This window comes from Caenorhabditis briggsae (assembly GCF_000004555.2).
Source record: "Caenorhabditis briggsae complete genome, chrV, whole genome shotgun sequence".
Classification (NCBI taxonomy): Eukaryota; Metazoa; Nematoda; class Chromadorea; order Rhabditida; family Rhabditidae; genus Caenorhabditis; species Caenorhabditis briggsae.
This window is the reverse complement of record NC_013488.2, coordinates 5,057,289-5,081,567: the sequence shown is the minus strand read 5'-3', so window position 1 is coordinate 5,081,567 and position 24,279 is coordinate 5,057,289. Positions and strand designations below refer to the sequence as shown.

General features: G+C 36.9%; 4 protein-coding genes across 4 annotated transcripts; 3 read left to right on the top strand and 1 right to left on the bottom strand.

Moving 5' to 3' along the window:
• Nucleotides 1-322: 322 nt before the first annotated feature.
• Nucleotides 323-4,464, top strand: Cbr-ptr-16 (the record flags this gene model as incomplete). The annotated part of the gene is made up of 5 exons (XM_002635830.2): nt 323-633; nt 739-2,170; nt 2,816-3,313; nt 3,425-3,560; nt 4,415-4,464. 5 exons carry the CDS (start codon nt 323-325, stop codon nt 4,462-4,464), a joined length of 2,427 nt encoding a protein of 808 aa, XP_002635876.2.
• A 1,126-nt stretch (nt 4,465-5,590) lies between these two features.
• CBG01095 lies at nt 5,591-8,054 on the top strand (the record flags this gene model as incomplete). The annotated part of the gene is made up of 4 exons (XM_002635831.1): nt 5,591-5,959; nt 6,539-6,664; nt 7,287-7,634; nt 7,983-8,054. The coding sequence occupies 4 exons, from the start codon at nt 5,591-5,593 to the stop codon at nt 8,052-8,054; spliced, it is 915 nt and encodes a 304-aa protein (XP_002635877.1).
• An 865-nt stretch (nt 8,055-8,919) lies between these two features.
• Nucleotides 8,920-11,354, top strand: CBG01096 (the record flags this gene model as incomplete). The annotated part of the gene is made up of 3 exons (XM_045237007.1): nt 8,920-9,225; nt 10,456-10,779; nt 11,157-11,354. 3 exons carry the CDS (start codon nt 8,920-8,922, stop codon nt 11,352-11,354), a joined length of 828 nt encoding a protein of 275 aa, XP_045091740.1.
• Nucleotides 11,355-12,649: 1,295 nt separating this feature from the next.
• Cbr-cmd-1 lies at nt 12,650-14,469 on the bottom strand (the record flags this gene model as incomplete). Its single annotated transcript, XM_002635833.1, has 4 exons — nt 12,650-12,678; nt 12,730-12,877; nt 13,291-13,529; nt 14,436-14,469. The coding sequence occupies 4 exons, from the start codon at nt 14,467-14,469 to the stop codon at nt 12,650-12,652; spliced, it is 450 nt and encodes a 149-aa protein (XP_002635879.1).
• Nucleotides 14,470-24,279: the final 9,810 nt, after the last annotated feature.

Here is a 24,279-nt window from a genome sequence, read left to right as displayed (position 1 = left end):
GCGAGGAAGACAGCTGTACGCAGAGTGACATTAAGCGTTGTACACCGTGACGGTAGTATGCATACTCTAGCTACAAAAAAACTACGAAAAATCTCCTGTCCCCCCACCTTTAAATCTCACAGGAGCCGAGATAATTGAGCTAAAAATTGACTTTGACAAGTGAATGTGAAAAAAAGTGAAAGTGGAAAAATAAAAAAGTGGAAAAAAGTGAAGACATGAAACAATAATTTTCTCAAAACTCTGTTTGAGAAATTCTAACAAGAACCGAAACACTTATAATTAAAAAAAATTTCATTTCCAGGTAACAATAACCGCAAAAGACATGGACAATCTACTGCGACGGGATTATTTGGATGGCGTTGACTCGTTGGCGGAATTTCTACAGTATAACTTCACAGTACCATGTAATGGAGTCAAAGGAAAAAACCAAATCGATTGCTCATTTTCGGATTTATGCTCTGGACAGTGTAATGATAATCAAGTGATCCCATTATTCAATTTGATCTACCGTAATGCGTCCTCACGACTTCATCCGAACTTCCGTCTGACGTATCCGACAATGCATTTGTATAACGATGAGTATTATGTTGGAGAGCACTTTGCTGGTGTCAAAATTGATCCCAAAACTAATGTGTGAGTGCTTTTTTTATTGAAAAATTGAATTTGAAAAAAGCTTGTTTTGGAAGACTTACTAATTAAAGAAAAAACAAAATTCAAACTTCAATTTCATATTTTCAGAATCTCCCGTGTCAAAGTGGTCGTTCTCTACTTCCGAACCGATCGTCAGACTCCTCAAATTTCCTCAGTCATCAACGAATGGGAACGCTCTCTTTTCGACTACGTAGCCCATTTCAACCATCCAACTCTCAATATGACACTCAATTCCGATGCAATGATCGCCAGAGAAGTGAGAACCAATGGTCTCAGCTGTGTTCCATACTTCGGAGCCTCCGTCATCGCCGTAGTCCTCTTCATCTTCGCCACGAACCAACGAGAACACTTCGTCATGTCTCATAACATCGTCATGGCCATTTTAGGAATTGCTGGACCTCTGATGGCCGTCGGAACCACCTTCGGATTCCTTTTTCTCTTTGGATTCCCATTCAACTCCATCACCCTTGTGATGCCATTTTTAATCATTGGCGTTGGTTGCGACGACGTTTTTATCATAATTCATGCAATGCGGAAAACGGATAAACGAGAGAGTTTAGAGAATCAAATCGCTGAAACCATGGAAGAAGCTGGCCCATCGATCACCGTCACTTCTGCAACTAACATTCTATCTTTTGCAATTGGAATCGCTACTCCAACCCCTGCAATCTCACTATTCTGTTTGTATACCTGTATTGCGGTTGCTGTAGATTTCGTTTACCAGTTGACTTTTTTCGTAGCCGTTTTGGTTTTCGAGGAGAAGAGATTGGAGGCAATGAGATTATCGAAAAAGCAAGAAAAAGTCGAGGAAGCTCTGGGAGCACCCAAGCAAGTGTTATCTATACAAAACTCGATTCGCTCTACCGCTGGAGCCCATCCCCTTCCAGCAAACCCAGATGGGATCGTATCGAGATACTGTAGATTCTTAAAGGATTGGAGGACGAGAGTAGCGCTTCTGTTAATCCTCTCCGGGTACTGGACAGCGTCGTATTATGGTTGTAAGACAATGGAAATCAAAATGGATACTACGAATTTGATCATGAAGGATTCGCCGCTGAACAACATTGCTTGGATTTACGAAAGGTTTTTGTGGAGTGAAGGGCAATTGGTGCTAGTTTTTGTCAATAATCCACCGGATCTGGCCAATGAGCATAACCAACATGAAGTGCTAGAGCTGGTCAGGCGGTTTGAGACACTTCCATACTCAATGGGCCGTAATTCCACGTCGATTTGGTTGAGATCGTTTTTGTATCAGAGCTCACTATATCATAACACAAAGGGATTCAATGGGTTACTTCAAGAATGGCTGGATGACTCGGAAGGGGGCGGAGCCCGATGGAATGACATGCTACGGCTGAAAAAGGCGGAGAATGGAACGATTTTGGGAGTTGACAAGTTTATGTTCGCGACGGCTTGTGCTATGGGTGACGATGCAAACTGGGCGACGAGAGAAAAGTTGCAGAAGCAGTGGAGAGGAGTTGCACATGAATATGCACATTTCAATGTGACGGTTTTCCAGGTGAGTTTTGAGATTTGCTTGGGAACATACCTGTATTAGAAGGGCTCCTAACTTTCAACTTTGAGCCAATTTATATCGGTTCCTGTCAGAGATTCTAAAAAGTTGTCAACTGAAAAAATGTTTTGAATTCTTCTTTGTCCATTTGTCAATATGATCCACTTGAAATGTCCTGCAAAACTAGCCAAAAATCAATTCTCTAGCTTAAATTTGAAGCGAGTTAACAGCAATTGAAATTTGCGAGAGTGCAGAGAAACGAAAGTGTCTGCGTCTTTCTAATCCCTAAACTACGAATGGCTGTATCTCATCTCAAAATGATTCGTTTTGAGTGGCTCAAAGTGCATTTTGAAGGGTGTATCTATGGAAACCCATTCATTTATTCAATAAAAAACTTTCGAATTTAGAAAAATCGGGTAACAAAGTTTTTCCCAAATTCCTGCACATTTTACATAATCATGATCACTTAAAAACTTTCTACAAAAGTAGCCAAAAATCAGTTCTCTGCGTCTCTTACCTTCTAACTATGAAGCGCTGTATCTCAGCTCAAAATGGTCCGTTTTGAGTGGTTCAAAGTGCATTTTGATAAGGAAAATCAAAAGAATCGAGAAATTTTAAGAATTTAAAAAATCCCTAAAACCTATTTTTCAGAGCTACTCATTCTACATTGACCAATTAGACTCAATTGGCGGCACAACAATGTCTACAGTAATCTGGGCCGCTATAACCATGGATTTGGCTTGCCTTCTGATGATTCCTGGAATCAATTCGATCCTAACAAGCACAATCGCAATGATGTCTATAAATGTGGGCGTTTTTGGATTACTGTCAGTTTGGAATGTCAATCTGGACCCGATTACAATGTGCACCACTTTGATGTCAATTGGATTTTCCGTGGATTTCACTGCTCATATATCCTATCACTACTACCGTAATCCGACGAGTTGGACTACCGACGAACGACTGGCAGACGCATTGAAATCGATTGGATGGCCGATGATCCAAGCGGCCACTTCTACCGTACTCTGCATAGTTCCTTTGATGTTTAATTCGAGTTATATGGTTTGGGTATTTGTCAAAACCATTTTGTTGGTTACGGTTCTCGGAATTCTACATGGAATTATATTTTTGCCTGCGTTGTTGCTAACGGTGAGTTTTAAAATTTAGAAATTTCGGCGAAAAAAAAACCCGGAGTCATCGGCCGGGTTCTGAAAATTCGAAAATTCAGAAAATTTCATGAAAAAGTTTGATTTTTTGCAGTCCGGTGACCTGTCTCGATTATTTGGAGGATCGAGTGATTCCAAAATACAACCTGAAAAAAAGGAAAAATTGGGAGAGATCTCCCAAGCTTCTAGCTTTTCCAGCACGAATAGTGAGACGGTACTTGTCAAAAAAGGTATTTAAAAAATTTTTTTTTGGAATATAGAAATTCAAAAATTCCGGAATTCGGAAGTTCAGAAAAATTGACATCCGGGAATCGAAAAAATCAGAAATTCAGAAATCTGAAATTCGGGAGTTTAGATCAATTTTCAAACTTGAAAAATTCCAACATTTTAATACTCCTAAATTCAAATGTTCTGGATTTCCAGAATAAAAATCTCGAAAATGTCAGAAATTCTGATTTTCAGGATTTCAGGAAATCTACAATTTAGGAGCTAAAACGCATACTTGCAAAATCAGGGCCCGGTCCGGCTAGGCGGGCCCGGATTCTCCAAATTTGAAAAAATTGAAATTTCAGAAACTTTTTCAAAAATTTTTGTGAAATGACTATTTTTTATGAACACTCATCTTGAAAAAATTGTTTCTTCTCAGAAAAGTCGTCCATTTTTTCCGTTGACCCCAAAAATTTTTTGAAAAGACAGAAAAAAATGTTCCGAAAATCCAGGCCGAGACGAGCCGGGCCGGGCCAGGCCCTTAAAATGCTGAAAAAAGCCCGGCCCGTTGCAAGTGCTAAAAAGTTACAGAACTTTCAAAAAGTCAATATTTTCGGAAAATTTTGAAAAATTGAAATTAACAATTTTACAATTTTAGAAATTCAGTGTTGAAAATTAGAAAGTCTATAAATAAGAAATTCGAACTTTTAAATCGTTAAAGCAAAATTGAAAATTCTGAAATTCGGAAACTTCGGATTTCAGAAATTCTAAAAAAATAGTCCAATTTGGAAATTCCGTAACTTTTCAAAGTCTTCGAAATCCTTTGATAGTTTTATAACTTTTTTTAATTTTTTTAAATTATTTTCAAAACTTTCAGACGACTCCACCGAGCTGAAAACCATTCCACAGGAGCGAGGATCCGGTTAAAAAACTATAAATTTTCCTCATCCAAAAACCTATTTTTGTACTTAATTTTCTAGTTTTTTTCTGTTTTTTTTAAACACTTTTCTCCCCAAAATTGCTCCAGATTTTCGTCTCCAATGTCCTCCAAAAAATACGGGTGATCTCAACTGTTTTCCATGTTTTTATTGACCACTTCTCTCCAGAAATTGAAATGAAATTTTTTGAATTCATTGAAGCTCACAAAAAAAAACTTTCTGGAAAAATCAAACGTCCAGAAAATTGGAAAAAAAAATAATAATCCGGTTTAGAAACACTTTTTTTGTGATAATAAAAAAACGATAATGATAAGGGCGAAATGATGTGAAAAGAGCAGAGAAAAGAGCACAGGTTTAGTGATATTTGGAAAAATTGAAAACGGAATTTAAAACTTTGGTGATAAGAAGACGGAAATTCAATAAATGGCGCCGCATCTAATGTCATTTTCTTTAATTTGACTCCTTTTTCGCTTTTAGAAATTTCTAGATTTATCTAGAATCCTTTTCAGAAACTTTAAATAGCTTTTTTTAAAACTAAATGACGCACAAACTTTTTCAACATTTTTTTCAGATTTTAAATTTTTTTAAATAAAAAATTTTTCTGAGACTTTAAAACAAAATGTTTATGATTCTTCATATTATTCTTTCTAAAACGAACTGAAAATCATTAAAAACGGATCATTTACAGTTATTTGAATTTCGGAGGTTAGTGACGCAGACACTCTCGTTTTTCTGCGCTCGCGTCAACTTTAAAGGCGCATAACTCGCTATAAAATTTAGCTATAACGGTGATTTTTAGCTAGTTTTGTAGGGAAATTTAAGTGGATTAGAATGATATTAAATTTGACTAGGAAGCCGAGAAAATCAAAATGCGGACACATGGTGTGGCGAGTCGCCATTGGCCACCGCGCAGCTCAGGATTTTGCGCATGAGCTCAACTCCTGGGTCTCGCAACTTTTCAAGATTCTACAAGTACAATTTATGACGGTACTGTAAAATCTGTAAACATAAAACTCGACCGCGTAGCACCGCTATCAATTTCAACTCATCTTCAATTCCGTTAATCAATTTCCCAAATTCTCCCAACCTTCTTATAAACTTTCTCAAATTCCAGTATGCAAGCCATGCTGCTTGCCCTGGCACTCGTGCCTCTGGCCTCGGCCTTCGTTCTCCCAGAAGCCGCTCACCCAGAAAACCGTGACGTCTACACCATCCCATACAACGATGCATTGGCACGCAAACAGCTTCTGTTCGCCGCCGGAGCCGCCTACGGAACTCAACCACAACAGTGTCTGAACAAGGTCTTCACAGGAGCCACAGTTCGTAGAGTTATTCAAGCTAGATGCGATGTGAATCCAGCTGATAAGTGCTTGGGATACACTGCTGTCAGTCCAAATGATAAGGCGATTATTGTGGTGTTCCGTGGAACGAACAACAATGTGCAATTGATTTTGGAAGGATTGGAGACCGTGTTTGAATACCATGTGAGTAATTTCGGAGGCAGATATATGAAAGTGATATGAATAGAAAGCTGAAAATCGGTGGAATTTGAGAATTAAACAAACTTTTTGAAAAAGTGGTTTTTGACAAAAGTTATATTGATTTGAACTTCACGGCAGACATGTGGACGTAAACACTCTGATGGAATAACGCTTACTAACTTTGAGCCAATTTATTTAGCTTCCTGTAAAAGATATCGAAAAGTTGTCAACTGACAAAATGTTTTCGATATTAAGCTACACATTTTCCTAGTTGACCACTTTCTACAGGAAATGAAATACAGGAGCTCAAAGTTGGCGGTTTAGAAAACAATCTATTAGAGCTATCACAGTATACAGTGCGTCCAATAATGATAAGACACCCCCTGTTTTTGACCATAACTCGAGAACGAAAAAAGATATTAAAAAACTGTAAACGCCATTCGTCTTAAAATTGAAAAATACTCTAGGACTAAAGTTATTGGTTTGGTCCGTGCTGTGAACGCTGTTGTCGGTGCTCAACTCTTATGCCCAAGAAAATGAGACAGATCTTTTCACGGTTTCTCGAAAAATTCCCAATTTCAGACACCATGGGCCGCCGGTGGTGTCGTCTCGCAGTACTTCAACGACGGATTCTTGAACATCTGGAACGCCGGACTCAAGGACGACTTCAACGCACTTGCTGCCAAGTATCCAGGATACCAAGTTTGGGTAAGTGTACTGTAACAGGTCTATGTTCATTTAAGGTCTGTGGCACTTTAAGGTCTGCCTCTTTAAGGTCTATGTTCCTCTCAAGAATTATGACCTTAATGAAGATAGGTTTCCATCGCTAGACTAGAAAAAATGTCACGAACTGTTCGATGATGCTTTAAACTTTTTATGATAAGAGTAGAGTAGACTATGTTACGAAATTTGACGAAAATTATAGATTAGCATACTTTGACCCTAAACGCATAATTTTGCAAATACTGGAAGAAACAATAGGATAGGGGACGTAGCAGTTCTGGCAGGCCAAACCGGCTGAAGCCAGTTGAAATTTAAGCTCAATTATTTCACTTCTTTTGAATGATATCAAAAATCTGTCAAATGATAAAATGTTTTTCATAATACCACTAACATTTTTGAAGTTTACCAATTTTTGATACCTTTACAGAAATTGAGACAATTTAGATCAAAGAGCGATCAAGCTCTAAAGTTGATTAACTTCAAGTTTTTGCGTCTCTTGCCTTCTAATTTTGAAACGCTGTATCTCAGCTCAAAATGGCCCAAAGTGTGTTTTGTATGAAAAAATTAGACAACTGGAAAAATTTTATTTTGAAGTTTCCGATTTCAGATCACTGGACACTCTCTCGGAGGAGCCATGGCCTCCCTTGCCGCCTCTTACATTACCTACAACAAGCTCTATGACGCCTCCAAGGTTCAACTTGTCACTTATGGACAGCCACGTGTCGGAGATGCTGCCTACGCTAAGGCCGTCGACCGTGACGTCACCAACAAGTTCCGTGTGACTCATGCTCACGATCCGGTACCACATCTTCCACAACAAAACATGCAAGGATTCACGCATCACAAGGCCGAGGTCTTCTACAAAGAGGCTATGACCAAGTACAACATTTGCGATGATGTTGATGAGAGCGAGTTCTGCTCAAATGGACAAGTCCTTCCAGACACTTCTATCAAGGTTGGTGTGGTACTATGTCAAATACAGTACCGGTTAATAAGATATGGAAAAACTTAATTTTCAGTTGATTTTCGGCCAGAAAGGGGTCCCTTTCAGAAATCGGCAAATAGCTGAAAAATCAGGATTTTCAAAAAATTCTGTGAATGCAAAGTTTTTAATCTAGATCTCTTTCGTAACCAATAAATTTTCAAGGTATTTGGGTACTTGACAGCAGAGATCTAGACTCCTGAAAATGGCTGAAAATGAACTGAAAACTAAGTTTTTGTATATCAAACCGAAAACCCTGTATTAGAAGGGCCCTTCTAAAATTTGTGTCTTTTGCAATGAAAAAAAGTTTAACTTTTCCAGGATCATCTCCACTACTTCAACCTCGACGTCAGCGATTTGGGATACTCGAACTGTGCCAACGTTAAGGTCTAAATTTAGATGGATCCAACCTAATTTTTTATTTTTCTGTTTCTGAAAATAAAAAATTTACGAAAATCTTTTTTTTTTGAATTTTTAGTTTATACAAAAAGTTTTCAGACATTTTCTAAAAACTCGAATAAGTTGTAGCTAAATTTTTGGGGTACTGTACTTCATGAACCATCTTCAAAGCCTGTGGTCTTGTATTGGATTCCTAGGCCAACTTTAGGGAGAGTTAGGCCATCAAAAGAAAAAGTATACTGAAAATTTGCTGTATTGTCTTGTAGTTTATTTTTGTCAGAAAATTATCGTAAAAGCTCAAATAGAAGTCGATCCTATACATGCAATTTGAGCTCAATTATCGCAATTTCTGTGAGAGATATCAAAATTTTGTCAACTGATAAAATGTTGGTAGTATTATGATAAACACTTTATCAGTTGACCAATTTTTAATATCTTTTACAGTAACCGACACAATTGAGCTCAAAGTGCTTGACTCGAAATCCCTCAAATTCTTAGAAAACTTTAAAACTTTAATTTATAATTCCCAACACATTTATACACCCACACGTTGTGAAAAAAACAAAAAAGAAAAACAAATAAAAATTTGAATTATATAATCCCAGGAGAAATTAAATATATAGATTACCTATACCCAAAATTTGAGCTGAACAATTTTTTCTTGTGTTTTGCTTTTATTTTCTCATAACAAAGTTTCGAAAGGGCCCCCTCTAATTTTTGACAAATTGAAATTTAATTTTGAAGTCAAAGTTGTAATTTTAGATTTCAGCATTTTTTCAGCTACCCTAAATAAGTCTCTGTTTCGATTTTTGAATTTTGATGAGAATTCCAGATTTTCAATATTTTCAGGTACCGTGCTATGTCGTTAATTACCAGCGCCTCAACACTCCTTCAAATTTACACCTGGTTTTTTGAAATTCCCGCCCTAATTTTAAATATTTTGCTCATTTTTTGTATCCATCGAGAGAAACGAACCGATAATCGTTTTCGAAAATTCAATTGCATTTTTCTATACTTCGTCTACAGTACCACTTGCCTTACTGTACTTTTTCCACTTCTACATCCGACTCTTATACCGGCTAGGGATCTGATTTATATCGTTTTTATTGGGCCGATGGCTGATATTTTTTCAATACCAATGCTCAAATTTTTGTATTGTTTATTGGTGGGATTGGCGAGTTTTCAAGCTTCGATTCCGCCGATTGTGTTGGCGTTTAAATGGTTGGTTGTGCAAAAGTGAGTGCTGAAAATTGGAATTTCATAATTTTAGAGAATCTGGAAAATCTGGGATTCTGAACTTGTGAAAAATCGGAAAATCTGGAATGTTGAAATTCCAAAAAATCTGAAATTCTGAAATCCTGGAAAACCGGAAACTCTGTTGTTTTTTTTTGAAATTTTTGAAAATTCGAAAAGCCTCCAATTCCGAAAAATTGGGAAATTTGAAAATCTCAAAGGATTAAAAATACTGTTCTTGATTTTCCGAAGTTTTGAATTTCTGAATTTCCAACTCCTTCAAAAATTCCTAAATCCTTAATGTTGAAAATTTATGAGTTTCGGAATTTTACAGTTTTTGAATTTCAGAATTTTAGAATTTTCGGATTTCTCAAGTTCTGAATTTCTGGGTGTCTGAATCTCTGAATAAATAGGAAATTTGGGAATCTGAAGCATTCAAAAATTTAATTTTAAAATTTGGAAAATTCAAAAAATTTGAAATATACATTTTTGTTTTCGAAAGTTATTTTTTCAATTTTTGAGTTCTCAATGTTTCAACATTTCAGAGTTTCGGAATCTTAGAATCGGAGAGTCTCAAAATTCCAGAATCTCACAATTTCCGAATTCGAAATTCCTAAAATCCATAGATCCAAAAACATTTTCAGACGAGTGAAATGTATGGTTTTTTATCCAAAAACCATTGGCTCAATATTTCTACTGTGCTCAATTCTATTGTCAATTCCTGGTTGGATTTATTTAATGTTCAAAAATCCAAGTGCAAAATTACAAATTTATTCTGAAAAATCCCACGAAGACGCTGTATGGAAATTGACTGGAAGACGTGGTTACGAACATTTCGTTATTGATTGGGTGGGGAATTCAAAAGTTCAGAAACTCGGAAAATGAGAAATTCGGAAATTCAAAAATTCAGAAATAAAAAAATTTGAAGTTCGGAAATTCGAAATTTAAGAAATTCGGAAATTCGAAAACTCGGAAATTAAGAAACAAATGTATCTATTTGAATCAGAAATATAACTTTCGGACATTCTCAGAAAATTCGGAATTTCAGAAAAAAGATTTTCAGCCGTTTTCAAAAAATTTCTATTTTTAAATTTCCGAATTTCGGAATTTCTGAAATTCTGAAAACCCTGTATTTCCAACCAAAAATAAAAACCATTTTCAGACATTCTGTTACCCACTCTTAATGCTGAAACTTCCCTATTTTCTATTTTTCATTGTCTGTATAATTGCTCATCGTTTCTACATGAAATCCATTCGACACATTTCCAATGACTGCATAGATTTGGGTTATAATTATACATGTAATATCAATCGAGCATTTTTATCAATTTCTTTTCAAATTTTCATTTTCATCGCTTTGCCTTTTTTAATTTTAGATTTCACTATTTTTATTCGATGGGAATTGGGTGTTAGAGCATTGCCAGTCACTTTTGGATGCATTTGTACATGTTTAACAACTTCTATCACACTTTTTGTACATTTCAGAGCTTATCGGTGAGTTTTGGAGGGAATCTTGAAAATTTGGAAAAGATGTTACAAAATTTCAAAAAAAAAAAATTACAGATTTTCGAAATTTTCAAAAAATTACAAATTTTTAAATTTTTAACATTTTCAAAGAATTACGAAATTCGAAGAAAAATATTACTTCACATTTTTGAAACCCACACGCAATTTTTTCATTTTTTTGTAAACATTTTTTCAAAATTTCAAGACAAATTTCGTAAAATTTTTATAGTAACAAAATTTTGGAACAAAAAATCAAATTTTACAATTTTTCAATTTTTTAAAAACGAATTTCCAAATTTCGCAAAGTTATAAAAATCACAAAAACCAGTAAAATTACGAAAATTTATAAATTCCAAGAAAAATTCAATTTCAAAAAATTCCCAATGTCCAGATGTCCAACTTTTTTTTTCTAAAAATGTATCAATTCCCTTTTCCAGACGCCAAGTCGGCTACCTCTTCATCGCATTGCTCCGCCAAAACAATGGAAATTTCCCAATTTTCATCTCAAATCAAAATCACCAATCCACCCATTTCCAATTGTCTGTAATGGCTTAAAACTTCTTTTTTTTTGGTTTTTCAATAAAATTTATTTTTTCTGGAATTCTGAAATTCAATCGAAACGATTCGAGAGCTCAAAAAAAATTGGGGCGGGAAAATTCAGAAAATTTAGGAGGGGGGAAAGCTTTGATTTTTGCCAATAGCAAGGTATGAAACGTCCAGCTAGTGGGGCAAAAAATTTGAAAATTTTCAGCTTTAGGTCTGAAACACAAAAAATTCAAAGAGAGAGAGAGAGAGAGAAAGAAAGAAGCGAGATAATCAAGAGATTAGGGGGAGACAATTCAAATAATTAGGGGAGGAAAAAGGTCCAAATTTTGAGACAAAAAAATGAAAAAAAAATTTAAAGGGACAGGGGGAATTATTTCATCGCGAGAGAGAGAGGGAGGGGAAAAACGTCTAGAAATTTCTAGAAAGTGGGGAAAAACAATTTTGAAGCAAGTGGGGGGGGGGGGGGGGGGGAAAGAATTGGAATACATTTTTTGGAAGAACAATTTTTGGGAAGAAAGCTGTGGGGAAAGAAAAACATTTTTTTTTTAATTTTTAATTTTTTTTGTCAAGAAAAGGTGGTGGGAGTTTGAAGCCGCTCTGCCCAGGAGAGCAATGTTTTGGGGGATTTTATATTTTTTTAAGGATTTTACATTGTACATAGCCTGTTTTGGGGTCCTACCTTGGCCTTGGTGTAGGCCTGGCCAGACCCGAGTTTTTTTGGAAAAAGAATCAACAAGATGAAACGGGACTAGGAGAGCTAACAAAAACTCAACGCTTAGGGGGGCCAATAACCGCGGGACTTTTTCGAAGACTGGGGAAAAGGGAATGGGGGAATTTTTTTGGGGGGGGGGGGGGGGAATGTTTGGCCAAAACCGATAAATCTCAATCATCTCCATATAATGGGGGAGCCTAGAGGGGAAGAAAATCGAATACAGGATGACTTATAAATGAGAAATATCCACAAAATTCGGCCAAAAAACCGGCGACTGGGTGAGGAGCAGAAGCCGTGAGAAGTCAAGAATCGTGTGCAGTTCCATTTTTTGATTTTTTTTGGGTTTTTTTCAGACAGCACACGCATCAAGACTCCTCCAAATCAAAAGAATAAGGGGTGGTGCGATTTTTTTGGGGGCAGAAGATCGTGTCAGCGAATCGGAAGGGGGTGATTTTTTTTTATTTTAAATTCAAATTGGGGGAAGAAAGAGACAGAAAAAGGAAAGAAGAGGGGATAAAATAGAATAGTGAAGAGAGAGGATTTGGCTGGACGACGATTTTTGACAGCTTCAAACGGTCCCGTTGCGGGCCAATTACTTGGTGGTCATCATGGTGACGAACTCTGTAAATTATGAAAAATGATTAGTTGCCAATTAAGTAATCAATTAATTACCTTCATAGTTGACTTGTCCATCTCCATCGATATCAGCCTCACGGATCATCTCGTCGACCTCCTCGTCTGTCAATTTCTCTCCCAAGTTGGTCATCACGTGGCGGAGCTCGGCAGCAGAGATGAAGCCGTTGCCGTCCTTGTCGAACACCTGGAAAAAGAGGGAACTATTGATTTTCTATTTTCGAATGGAAATTTTGACTTAAATTTTTCCAGGCAGTCATTTTAAGCCAAAATTCTTGAAAATCCAAATCTCAGAGATTTTTAAAAAGTTATTTTTTGACATTTTAGAGTCAATTTTCGAGCCGGAAGCGTGATTTTTCAAACAAATGAGCCAAAAAACTAGATTGCACAGCATAAAAATCTGATTGTTCTCTACCAATTTTGAGCTCAAATCTTGAATTCCTAGCCAGTTTGGCTTTAGTGTCGATTTTTACCAATTTCTGAGCAGAAAATCGATTGCTCAGCTTTATTTTTTCGAGCTAAAATCTACCATTTTTAGCCTGATTTTTTTCTTTAAATCCAGCTTCATGCTCTTTTCAAGGTTTTTCTCTACAAACTCACTCGGAACGCCTCGCGAATCTCCTCCTCGCTGTCAGTGTCCTTCATCTTGCGAGCCATCATTGTCAAAAATTCCGGGAAGTCAATGGTTCCATTTCCGTCGGCGTCCACCTCGTTGATCATGTCCTGAAGTTCGGCTTCGGTGGGGTTCTGTCCCAGCGATCGCATGACGGTTCCCAATTCTTTTGTCGTAATCGTACCATCGCCGTCCTTGTCGAACAGGCTGAACGCCTCTTTGAACTCTGGAATTAAGACAACATTTTGGTGGTGATTCGGGTGAAATTTTGAAATTTGGGAAGTGAGAAATCAATAATTTTCGGGATTTTTGGAGTGTCTGTTTTTTGTAGTTTTTCGCCAAATTTCGGCTGTTTTATATAGTTTGAAACATGTTAAAAGATTGAGGCCTAGTCTTGGATTTCTAGGTCACCCACTTGGGGAAGTTAGGACACCAATAAAAAAATTGTTGCTGAAATTCGTCAATTTTCAGCAAAAATGATCCTTTTTTCACTATTTTTTTGGCGCTAAAAATCGTGATTTTTCCGTTTTGTTTAATCGAAACTTCGCTGATTTTCAGCCAATTTTCGCTCTAACTCTGAAATTTATCGATTTTCATCAATTTTCACCAAGAATTCGATTTTTTCATTTTCGAAAATTTTCAATTTTCAAACATTTCTCTAATCAAAAATTCTTAATTTTCCACAGCTATTTTCAGCCGTTTTTCTGCTCGAAAATCCATAAATTTTCAGCCAGTTTCAGTTCAAAAAATCCCCATCTCTTAGCCATTTGTCCGGCATCTGGAATAATCTTTCTATAGCACCGGGAGCACATCTGTGCGATGGGCTCTCATCGGGTGGCTAATGTTTCATCCACCATTAAATTCAAATCTTCATCTCTCAAGATGCACCGCGCTCAATTCGTTTGAAATTCGACAATTCAAGAGGGAGGAAATGGGAGAGGATCAAATTTCCAAATTCCAATTCCTTCCAGAACCGTCTGGAACCGTCTAGAGTCATCTGGACGGTTCTAGATGACCTATACGGCTCCAAAACCTTCCAGACCCTTCCAGAACCGTCCAGACCCTTCCAGAACCGTCCAGACCCTCCCAGAACTTCCTAGACTCTCCCAAAGCCTTCCAGACCCTTTCTTACCGGCAATTTGCTCCTCGGTCAACTGATCAGCCATCTTGACGCTTCGTTGTTGGGGGTTGAAGTTAGATTAACCCTGAAAAATGGGAAGCATAGAGAATCTTCTAGGTCAGTGTCTAAAAATGATGCAATCGATTGGAAAAGTAAAACGAACAGAGATTTTCGCACGTAAACAATGATGTATAGAGATGGTGGCGGGGATGGAGGGGGGCAAGGTGATAGCGAGAGGGATCGAGGACACGAGAGAAAAAAGAGCGAGAGAAAAAGGAAACGAATCCAATTTTTTTAGAAGAAAAAAGAGAAAAAGAAAAAAAAATTTGCGAACAATCAGAGGACGATGGGAGTGATGGGAATTAAATATCAACTGATAACGAAATCAGTACGTACAATGAAGAAAAATGCGCATTATCACTGCAATGCGTGAGTAGATCAAAGGTTGATTTCATCAAATTCGAACAAAATATTTTTGTAGTGATATCATTTTTTTTGGGAAATCTATTGATCTCATGTGTCAGACTGAAATCCAAAAAAAATGCGAAATTTCATCTAAAAAGTAGCTAAAAATGAAGCTAGAAAACCGCGAAACTCTAAAATCCGGATTCTAGAAAAATCCAGGATTTTCGATTTTTGCCGTCTTTTTTCAATTTCAGCCAATTTTTAGCAGATTCTTCCAGAACAATTCTAGGCCTCTCTAGAAAATAACTGGAGGTATTTAGACCGTTCCAGAACCTTGTAGGACCTTCCAGCATCTTCTAGACTATTCCAGAACAAAAAAAAAGGAGCCCATACTTATACACTTCCAGAATCCCTCCCATCTAAATAGAGTCTAGGTCAAAGATCCCAGGTCAAGACCATTAGATATCTCTCTCAAACTGATTGAGAAGAAAATCTCACCACCAATTTCTCTCATTACACACACAGGAAAAAATATAGATACACTCAAAAACTAAACTGATTAGAGTGTATCATGTATAGTAGACAATATCTATCTCTTTCTCCTCTCAATGCCAGCCAAAACAGATTCCAAAGGGTCAAGGTATCTTCTTAGAAGCGCTAACGTCTTCTATTTCGAATACCAAGTCCAGTGTAAAAGTCTAGAGTGGTCTAGAAGCCTATACGCGGCTCTGAGAGGATCTAGGAGGGTCTAGAAGGTGCAAAACGTTTCTAAATGGTTCTAGAAGCTTCTCGATAGCTCTGGGAGGATCTAGCGGATTCTAGATCATTCTAGATAGGTCTAGAAGGGCTTAGATGGCCCAAAGTGGTTCTAGATGACCATACGAGGATCTAGAAGGTTCTAGAAACTCTAGATCGTTCTAGAAAGATCCAAAAGCTTATAGATGCCTCTGGAAGATTCCAGAGGCTCTGAAAAGTTCTGAACGAAATTTTGACGTCGAAGCCAAAGTAGCCAACGTCTTCTATCTATTTCAAATAGCCCAAAAAGCAAAAAAAAAGAGAACACAACGCCTTCAAAAAGTCGCTGTCGTCGAGTGATGAAGAGGATGGATGGGATAGGAGGAGAGGGGCCGGCCGGCCGGGACGACGAACACAAAAACTAGTTCTTCTTCGCCTTTTTCCTACACTTGTTCAATATGAAAAAAGAAGAAGAAGAAACGAAACACAACAGACCCCGACCGAACCGACCAACCCCGTGTTGTAGACTTGTTGCTTTCCTCCCCATCTCATCAACAAAACCTCAATTCTCAACTGAGCGCATTTGCTTCCAGCCCCGTCAAACAATGGAGATTAAAGGGGGGCGAATAATCTTTTCGTCAGTTCTCGTGGTTTGCGGCGAAAAACAACGAAAAAAAAACAAATGGCTTAACCCAAGAGAGAGGTTCGAATTACTGAAATTCTAGGAAATTCGAGAAAATTTGTGGGGAAAAGGTCCTTAAAATTGTCTAAAAATCCGAAATTTGAATCCATAGTCTATGGATTTTTTTGGAATCATCTAGAGCCCTCTGAATGATCCTAGAGCCTTATAAACCCTTCTCAAGCCTCCTAGAACCATTCCAGAACCTTCTAGACCGATCTAGAGCCTTCTAGAAGTAGTACCAACCGTAGGACTACATGCTCAAGCCTATATTTAGCCACAAAAAAGCCCAAAATCTATCCTCTGACCGACTAAATCTCGAGACAGAGAGCGTGAGAAAATATGACAAATCACGAGTAGTGAAAAAAAAAACTTTGTCTGTTGTGGTTAGAGAAAATCGGATAGAAGGAGAAAAAAAATCAATTTTTGTTTGGGACAAACCGACCCCGAAAAAATCACATGATTCTCGCGGACAAATATACACAAAATCCTCACATCAGTCATTTTTCGCAAAAAAAAAGAACGCTGAGCAAATATTTGGCCAATTTCTCATCCGTTTTTGGTTGGGGCTTGAGAAATCGATAAAAATTGATTCTAAAAATCGCAAAACCTGTAATAAAAGGGCCTCTAACTTTGAACCAATTTATTTCGCTTCTTGTCAAAGATATCCAAAATCTCTCAACTGATAAAATATTTTCGATATTATGATAAACATTTTATCAGTCGACCCATTTTTGATATATTGCCTAGGAATTGAGATTATTGAGCACAAGCTTGACAGAGTGGGGGCCCTTCTATTACAGGTCTTACAGTATGCTGAAATTGGCTGGAAAAACGTTCAAAATAAGTTTACTGGGACCATTTTTATACTAATCGATACATAATTCAATGTATATCATGATTCTGAAGGTTAAAAGATTCAAAAAAGCAGATTTTGATAGGTTATTGGCTAGGAATTTTCCAAATCTGATTTTGGACCGAAAAACCTTCAAAATCGCAATCTACATTCAATTCTGAATTGTTTAGAAGCGATGAACTTTCTAGAACGTTCCAGAACCATCTAGACACTTTTAAAACCATCTAGAACCTTCTCGAACCTCCTAGAAGCATTTGGACCCTTTCAAAAGCATCTAGAAGCATCTAGAACCTTTCAGAATCACCTAGAACTACCTCGAGTCTTGTGGAACCTTCTAGAACTTCCTAGAACCTTCCTAGACAACCTTCAACGTTAACACTACTTCTCGAAAGCTCTAAACTTCGAATCTACGATTAGTTGCAGGACTAACACAGTTCATATAAACTCACAAAACTAATTTCCATAAAATAAAAAGAAGGAAGCGAAAAACCACCGACACAACTAGAACTACTACTAAACATGCATGTATGTATGCATGCAATGACGCCCGATTAATCGGTTCGAATGCTGCGAAACGAGTGAGTAAGCGAGAGAGTGCGCCTGTGTGTGTGCAATTTTCTCTATTCCTCCCATCTCTCTCTCTCTCTCTCTCTCTCCTTTACTAAATTCTCCCCGTCTGAATCTTCTGGCAGCATCGAGAGGAGGTGATGCTGGTGGACGATGGCTGGTGGTGGTGGTGTCAGCGGCCGGGGAGAGCATGCGCAATGCGTCGGTGCGGCATTGAAATAGAGAATGCATTGGAAGAAGAAGAAGCAGAAGACAGCGAATAGGTGATGGATTAGACTGAAAATCCATCTGTCTCTCGTCCTCTTTCATTTTTCAGCTTTTCCCTTGTTTTTGACAAAGTACAGGATTCTGGTTATTAGTGAATTTCGAACGAGAAGTTCGAAAAAGTGCAAGTAAATTTTCAGACGCTTCCAGAACTACCCGAACCATCTGGAACCTTCCAGCAATTGATCGCCCGAAAAAAAAAAGAGACAAAAATCCCAAAAATGGCAAAAATCCGAAATTTGAGGTAAATTTAAAAAAAAACCTAAGATCTCAAAGAATACCTCAGAAAATGGCCCACGAACACTCCAAAGAAGTGCCCGATAACCCCCAAATATTGTCGAAAACCCCAAAATCTGACAAAAATCCTAAACATTTGGCAAAAAGTGACCTAAAATCCCAAAAAAATGGTCTAGAAACTTCAAGAAAAATCGCCTAGGAACTCTAAAGAAATGACCGAAAATCATCAAAAATCTAAAATCCCTAAAAATGACCTAAAAACCATAAATTTGCACCTGAAACTCTAGAAAATGCCTTTTAACCTTAAAAGTAGTCGAATTCGCGATTTTTCGACATTAAAACCAGTGAAATATTCGAAAAAATAGCCTAAAACGGACATGAAGACAGTCAAATCTAGCTGAAAGCCTTCTGGACCCACTTTTTTTGAGATAAAAGCGATTTTCAGCACAAATTGGAAAAAATTGCCGAAAACCGCCCCCTCGAAAAACAATGCCATGAAACTGAGTCAGCAACCCACCGAAAAAAAAAATGTATACACACCTTTATTATATATGTATGTAAGGTGAGTCAGAAGAGAAAGAAACCCGGAGAAGGGTGCCAAAAAATGCAAAAAGCCTTATACGGGGGCCGCGCTGCTGGACAAGGAACACAGAAAAGTGGGCGGAGCCTCAGGATCACAACAAGCCACGCCCCACTTGGAGTTGTTTTTCAGCGGGAAATTTTTGAGAAATTGCAACAGAGATCAGTTTTTTAGGCTATAATTCGAATTTCCGACAGGATATTACGAGTAGAATTCGCAGATTTTTGGGGAAAAATTTTTCAAAAAAAAAAAACTTTTTTTTGAAGCTTTTTTTGAAGAATAACTCACTTTTGCGGCGCTTCTGCTCACAATAAAGAGATGACTTTTTGATTTTAGCCAGCAGCTATCCTACATGGGCGGCTCGCAACGTTTCGCCACGTGAAACTAGGTTAGTATCGAAATTCTAGGCAAAAGGTCACGGAAATCTGCTGGCACCACCGGAAAAAAGATTTTCAGCAGGAAAATGGGTTTCTAAGTCAAAAAATGAGAAAAATGGTCGGAAAATGATGATTTTTCAGCAAAAAAATAACAAAAACGCGCCCCGTAAATCTACCCGCCAGGGTACGGTATTAAAGGCACATAGAGGAATTGAAAGATGGGTTTCGCAACGAACTTAGAAAATTCAGATTTTCGAATTTTTTTTTTTAGGAAAAACGCTGAAAAAAGGTAGAAAAAATACTGGGAAAGCAATTGACAAAATTTTCAGGAAAAACTATTGAATATTATAAAGAAAATGCGGTTTTGGTCAAGAAATGGCAGAGTAAAATATTATGCTTGTCTGAGAAAAAAAAGGTTGAGACGCAGAGAAAAAGTGTCTGCGTCTCCACCGTTTGTGTGCTATTTAGGCTCTCCGCTTCGATATCGCTACCGTACTCAGACTGCAAAAAATACTCTCTAACCTTTTTTTTCTCAGACAAGCATATAGCAAAAAGTAGCTTGGGAGGTACTGTATTAAAGGTGTATCTTTTAAATTTGTCAGTTAGGTCTCACCACGAAAACATTAAATCATCACTTTCATGAATTAAAAATTTTTTCAGCGATATTCACACAATTCTCCGCCTAAAAAAGTAAAAAACTACCAAAAACAATGGTTCTTCTCCTAAAAAATACCAAAAAGCTGTCCGGTGTGTTGATGGACGAGAGAAAAAAGAAAAAAAGAACCTTTTTCTCTGGGAAGAAAAAGAAAAATATAGATGGGAAAGAAGAAAAGAAGGATATGTATGTGTTTACAGAGGGAGAGCGCGGACCAGCTGACACCCCTATTTTTCACCAGCCAGCGTCGCTTCCAAGTTTGGCGCCAAAAATTTGAAATCTCAAGGGAAAAGTCAAGAATTTTGGGATTTTTTGAGGAGTTTTCCTTTAAAAAAGGCAATTTTAGGAAATTCGTCATTAGCGAAAAAGGAAAAAAAATTGATAAGGAAAATGTTTTTCGTTTCATATTGTGTCCGGTAACAGGAGATTTTGAACTTTTTGAAATTTTAGGAACAATTTTAGGAAAAATTTTAAAGGGAAATTTCGCAAACAGATTTATCGAAATCTCAATCAAAATCTCTTCTCCTTTTGCAAAGAAGACGCAGAGAAAACGCGCTCCATTTGACTGCAGACCGAGAGAGCGTGCAAAGCGGAGAGACGCAGAGGCGGCAGAGAGACGAGAGTGGGTTGTCGGCAATAGGAGAAGCAGACATTCCCTCCCTTTTTCCGCGTCTGCTCCCAAGGGAGAACGTTTGGTGCGCAATGCGCGCGCACCGCAATCCGCTCAACCATTTCTCTCGCCACCCTCCTCGTTTTGTGTTGTCTCTCGCCTCTGGCCGCAATGCGTCCAGGACGCATTGCCGGCTGCTGTCTGCGGCTGCGGCCGAGAGTGTGAGAGAGTGAGAGAGAGTGGTAGAGAAGCTAGAGAGAATTTTTCGGGGAGAGAGGAGCGAGAGGAAATTGTTTAGTAGTTGATAGAATCGGGGGAATGGGATGGGTAATAAAAGTAAAAGGACACTATGGGAAAGTGCGCTCTAGTGAGAAAAATTGAGATTCTCGAAATTTCGAAAATTCCGGATATTTTTGGGAAATTTAGAATTTTTCAGGATTTTCAAAATTTCAAAATTTCAAAATTTCTGAAATTTCTTTTTTTTGATTTTGAGGGATTTTCCGAAAAATTTGATTTTTGAATTTCCTAGAATTTCAAAAATTCGGGGTTTTTCGGTATTCTAAAAGCTCAAATTTTGAGAATTTTTGGGATTTTTGATTTTTCCTAAAATTTCAAACTATCGAACTGGAATTTTTGAAATTTTTTCGGAAACTCGAGTTTTCAGGTTTTTTGAAGCCTTCAACACATTCTGAAACTCCAAAAAACACACACAAAATTGAATTATGGGAGCGGAAGCGGAAGAAAAAACCACTGAAAAAAAACAGAGCAAAAAAGTGGTTGGGCCTCGCCCAACCACTTTTATCCTTGTTTTTTTCAGGCTCCGTCCACTTTTTTTTTGCTGAGCTCCGCCCATTTTTTCTTTCATTTAGTGCCCAGGGAAACAATTTGATTAGACAGAGGGAAAGAGAGTAAGAAGATAGAATATGACCTTGTGAAAAAAAAGAAAGAGAATTCAAAAGGCCTAAAAATCAGATTTTTTGAAAATTCCTAAAATTCAAAAAGTTGCGAGAATTCTCATAATTCGGAAAACTTGACATCCTAAAAGACTCTAAAGTTCCAAACTAAGTTTCGAAATTTCAAAAAAAACATCTTAAAATTTAGAATCCTAAAATTCCAAAAAAAAAAATTGAAAACCTGAAAACGTCCCATATTTGGTAAAAATAACCTGGAGTTTTTTTTTGAAGTTCCAAAGAAGAATTTGTATGATTCTCTAAACTGCTTCTATTTTCAGTTCTCCAAGTTTTCCTCTTAAAAACTAACTCAAAAATCACTCAAAACGTTTGATTTTGAGCTAAAATACAGCTCTTCAAAGCTTGGAGGTGAGAGACGCAGACACTCTCGTTTCCCTGCGCTCTCGCAAATTTCAAACGCTCATAACTTGTTTCAAAATTGAGCTAGAGAGTTGATTTTTAACTAGTTTTGTAGGAAATTTTAAGACAATCATGCTGAATTATAATTTCTGAAATTCAGAGAAAAACTCAGAAAAATGGTGTTGTCGGATTTTTCGAAATTTTCGAATTTCTTTTTGTGAATTTTAAATTTTCTGATTCTCCTAGCTCCCTCCTTCGAAATGCACTAAAAATCAGCCAAGTCTGACAGTTTTGAGCCGAGATACAGTTATTTGAAGTTTAGACGTGAGAGACGCAGACACTCTCGTTTCTCTGCTCTCTCGTCAATTTCAATTGCTTATAACTCGCTTCAAAATTGAGCGAGAGAGGTTTTTTTTGGCTAGTTTTGTAGAAAATTTCCAGCGGATCAGAATGATATCAAACTTCCAGGAAAAAAGTTCAAAATGTAATAAAAAATGAGATGTTTTGTATACACTTTTCAAAATGTTTCTTCTGGTTTTTATACAAAACTCAAAACCCTCGAATCCAGTTTTTCCAAATTCTGCATTTGCGTCATAACCCAGAAACCATGCGCCTTCCTGACTATGCAAATGTGCGCCAGCGCAAATCTCAAATTTGTATAATTCCTCTTCTGTTTTTTCATCGAAAATCCGTTGCACCTGTCAGAAGCGCAATGCGTCCAGGCCGCATTGTGATCGACGTCAGATGACGGATTATTATCCTTAAAAGAGAGAAAAAAGAGAAAAATAATATTATATATGACATGGCACAAATATATATGTATATGTGTCACTGAAAATATTTTTCGGGCGCCGCCAAAAAAAAATCAGGGACATCTGAACAAATATTGGCAACAAGTTCATTAACTCCAATTAAATTTTTGTTGAAAATTGTCGAACTTGAAGTTCAGCACCCAAAGTAATTAGAATTCGCCTATCACTTTCAAATTTTATATCATTCTGATCCTCTTGAAATTTCCAACAAAGCTAATCTAAAACCAATATGCTAGCTCAATTTTGAAGCGAGTTAGACACCTTTGAAGCTTGCGAGAGTACAGAGAAACGAGAGTGTCCGCGTCTCTAACCACCTTACTTCAATTAGCTGTACCTAGACTCAAAATGGTCCGTTTTTAGTGATTTTTATTGTATTTGGATGGAACGAGAAGAGAGAACCTTTATAAAAGACCTATTCAAAAATGTTTAGAAAAATAATCCGGGACTTCTGTACAAATACTGGCAAAAATTAACAATTTCACAAAAATTTTAGTGAGCATTCAAAAATCTTTTTTCAGAACTTAGGTCAAATTTTACACCATTCTGACCCACTTGAAATTTCTTACAAAACTAATTAAAAATCAATTTGCTAGCACAATTTTGAAGCGAGTTGTGCGCCTTTGAAGTTGGCGAGAGCGCAGAGAAACGAGAGTGTCTCTCTAACCTCTCAACTTCAAATGACTGTATCTCAGCTCAAAATGGTCCGTTTTGAATGATTTTTAGTGAATTTAAAACAAGAAAAGTTGTAGAATTGAAATTTACAAAAAGTTAAAAAAGTTCAGAATCTTAATTTTTGGAATTTTCGCAGAAATCAAAAATTGAGGATTTCCAAGGGTTTTCCCTTTTTTGAAGCAAACATTTTTAAAAGTTTTTGAGCTTTCAAAACTCGCAAAAATCTCAAAAAAATATTTCTAGAATCCTGTTTTCGAAAAAAAAACACTGTTGTTTCCCATAAATTTTATATCACCTACTGCGATTTCGTTTGGTTTCAAAATTCCAAAAAAGGACCACTTTCGTAAATATGTTTTGTTTAGAAGATACTAATAATTTTCCAAAAAGATAGTTTGTAAAAATTAGTGTTTTCCCTCCAATTTTCTTCAAAAAAAGAGCTATACAAAAAGTAAAAAAGAGAAGGAAAAACTTGGAATTGGGTTGTTTTTTTCCTTTTTTGGGTCCTCAAGTAAAAAATGTTTTCAAAAAAACAAAAAAAAGAATGAAAAAGCAATTACCAGAAGAAGCGGTGTTTTTGAGTTTTGACTTTGTCTTTCATTTTTGAAAAAAGGAGTAATACAACTCGTTTAAAACAGTTTCGAAAAAATTGAAATAAGGAGTTACCGTAAAACCTGTATTAGAAGGGCCGGTCCTTCTATTTTTCCAATGTATCTCCGGAGGGTCCTTCTATTACAGGGGCCTTTTAATTAGAGGGGGCCCTTCTATTTTTCCTGCCACTTTTCCCGGAAATTTTCATCGAAAAATTAGTCGAATTTTTTTTCAAATTTCATGAAAATCCGTCAATTTAACCAAATCTGGGCAAATTTTATCAAAAAATAGTGTTTGAACAAATTTCTATTAAATTGTGGGATTCCCGGAACGTTATTCACTAAAAAAACGGAGTTTTTTTTTAAAGGGGGACTCCGACCAGAAATTTTTATTGCATTAAAATGTTTCAAAAAATATGTATTTTCATAATATTATTGCGAAAAAATTCAAAAGAAATCCTAAATCCCCGAAAAACGGCGTTGAAAAAAAACAGAATTTGAATTCCCGCG